Source organism: Penaeus japonicus, unplaced genomic scaffold (assembly GCF_977035675.1).
Source record: "Penaeus japonicus unplaced genomic scaffold, GWHDUDI00000001_assembly GWHDUDI00000006, whole genome shotgun sequence".
In the NCBI taxonomy this organism is placed as follows: Eukaryota; Metazoa; Arthropoda; class Malacostraca; order Decapoda; family Penaeidae; genus Penaeus; species Penaeus japonicus.
The window spans coordinates 12,702,389-12,704,888 of NW_028234408.1; the positions used below are offsets into that span (position 1 = coordinate 12,702,389).

Below are 2,500 nucleotides of genomic sequence, written 5' to 3' on the forward strand. Positions count from 1 at the left end.
GAACAACCTCTGTTCTGTAGCAAAGTTTGGTAACAATGCATAGTCTTGCTAAAATATCTCTTGGATATGTGGGGTTTCCACTTTCACTATTACACAGGCAGGGAAGAAAGGCCACAATATTATTTTTCTGGATGAAAATTCATAGGTGTAGGACAGATCAATATTACTTGCAGTACTTACTTTGGCTTTGGAAAATTTCCCTCTTTTGGTGTAGAGAGCCGCTTGGGCTGACAAGACCTTCACTTGTAGATCCAAAGCTCGGTCCATGGTCAGTGAGGGTGTCAGCTTCTTTTTCCGTTTGGATACCTATTGTACAGGATAAGCTTGTTACATTTTGCATAAATCTTAAGGGAAATAAAGTAACTAGGCATTAACACATATATCAGGACTATTATTTTGCTGAAATCAAATAAAAATATCAAAAGATTAAGAGAAATCAAGTATCAATAAAGTTGTTTAATGCTTATTGTATACATAATATTTTTTTTTTACAAAAATCAACTTGTTGACACACCAAATAAAAAACATCATCAATCCAAAAATATATTCTAAATACCAAAAGAGGAGGGAGAGAAAATAATCTATGAAAAACATTATTCATATAAGAATAGCAAAAAAAATAAAAACAATTAAACCGTAATAAATTTGAAAGAACCAATATTCTTACCATTCGTGTGTATATCCTTGTGTGATGGAGAGCATGGCCTAAGGCTTCCTGAGCACCAACAAGCTGTCCTAACTTTGTACGTGCTTCACCACTCACTAGATAGCCCCATAAGAGGGTATGATGAACCTGAATAAGGCATAATCAAATTGGATTAATCAATAATATACATATTTTCTGTTCTGATACAAGAAAAAAAAATTCTGTATCTAAAAGTGATACTTATTGATAATTCCAGAAAATATTTAGCTAAAGCAACTTTTGAATAAAATGCAATATAGTTCAATTGAATTTGGAATAGCTCTATTAGAATTACAAAATAAAATAACAGGAGTCTAGTAATTTCCTCAAGTAAATGAAAACAATGAAATCAAAAGCAAAAATATTAGTTTAGAAACAACCTTTAAACAAAATTCTGCATAATCATCTTCACAATCTTATACATATATTTTCTAAATTAATCACTGCAGCATATACTCTAGTATCATATAAAAACAACACTTATAAATAAATAGATCTCCTTTCTTAGAAAGACCTTGAATGACACTCATGTACCTGAGGTTTCTTCGAAGGAGCAAGAGGTGTGGAGAGGTGTGCTGCAATTGTGTCTATGGCTTCCCGTGCTTGTGTTTCTCCCTGAGGTGCATAGTCCTTGGAAGAGGAAGAAGGGAAAAAGTATGGATAAAACAGGTAGGAAAGAGGGATCATTAATATCAGTAAGCAATAAACATGTTAGTATGGACATATATATGCAGGATAGTCTATAGAAATAAATAATGGAGCCCCATGCTATACTAAATGAACAATATATCACTCCCACAGTATAAAAAATCAATTTTGAACCTAAAATCATTGCTACCTGTTCTCACCTTCAGATACAAGTAAGCTTGCGCAAGAAACACCTTACACCTGCAGTAACGCCAGTGTTGGTCACCATGCACAATCCTTGCCAGAGCCTGGGCTCTGACAAACTCTCGCACTGCGCCGTCAGCTTCCTTTGCAGCCAGTAATTTTCTGCCTCGATACAAGGCCAGTTTGAGTTTCTGCTGTGGGGGCAGAAGGTACTCTTCCACTAACCATTGAGATTCTGCATTTGGAAAGTATGGCTGGTTAGTCTTTGTGACAGTAATTTTGGCATTTCTGTTATTGTATTGTGCATAAACTTCTCATAATATAATATGGCATATTTGTCTATTTTCCACTAACAGTTAAGATGTTTTTGGTGTATCATTATCATCTCTCTCTCTCTCTCTCTCTCTCTCTCTCTCTCTCTCTCTCTCTCTCTCTCTCTCTCTCTCTCTCTCTCTCTCTCTCAGCATCTATATTTGTCTTATCAGTGTCTTTTTTTCAGTCTTACTCAGTATCTCAGTCTCAGTATTAATCAATGTCACTTCATCTGTCTTCCTCCATATCCCTCTCACCCTTTGCCCTTCCTCTTTTCAATAGCATAAACAAACTAAAATCCTTACCGCTCCTTGACCCCTTAGAGCTCTTTTCAGACTCGTCGGTGAGCCCAGCATCCTTGGGAGAGTCCTGGGGCAAGTCAGAGCCGCTCAACAGGCTGGTACGGTTGCTGGATTCGCTGCTGCTGCCATTGGTCTCTTCACGCCCCTTCTGCACCAGATCATTGCCTTCCTCTTCCTCGTCTTCTGAGTCGTCTTCATCTCCTTCGTCATCGCTCTCGAGGTCATCACTGTTGACGTCATTATTGTCATCGCTGCTTTGATCTTCGCTTGTGCTGTCATTGACATTGCCTTTCTTTGTCTTTTCTCTCTTGGCTTTGGTATCTTTCACCATATATTCAGGAACTTTTTTGTTTTCTTTCTGGTTGATGTT

General features: G+C 37.2%; 1 protein-coding gene across 1 annotated transcript in view; it reads right to left on the reverse strand.

Moving 5' to 3' along the window:
• LOC122250300 (uncharacterized) overlaps nt 1-2,500 on the reverse strand; it is an 18,223-nt gene that overhangs the window by 10,401 nt on the left and 5,322 nt on the right. Inside the window, exons 3-7 of the mRNA XM_086537676.1 lie at nt 2,134-2,500; nt 1,534-1,751; nt 1,220-1,315; nt 668-793; nt 181-306 (exon numbers count right to left, since the gene is read on the reverse strand). The exon at nt 2,134-2,500 is cut by the window's right edge and continues 70 nt beyond it. Of these exons, the coding sequence (XP_086393802.1) occupies nt 181-306; nt 668-793; nt 1,220-1,315; nt 1,534-1,751; nt 2,134-2,500 (933 nt within the window). The remainder of the gene's footprint in view (nt 1-180; nt 307-667; nt 794-1,219; nt 1,316-1,533; nt 1,752-2,133) is intronic.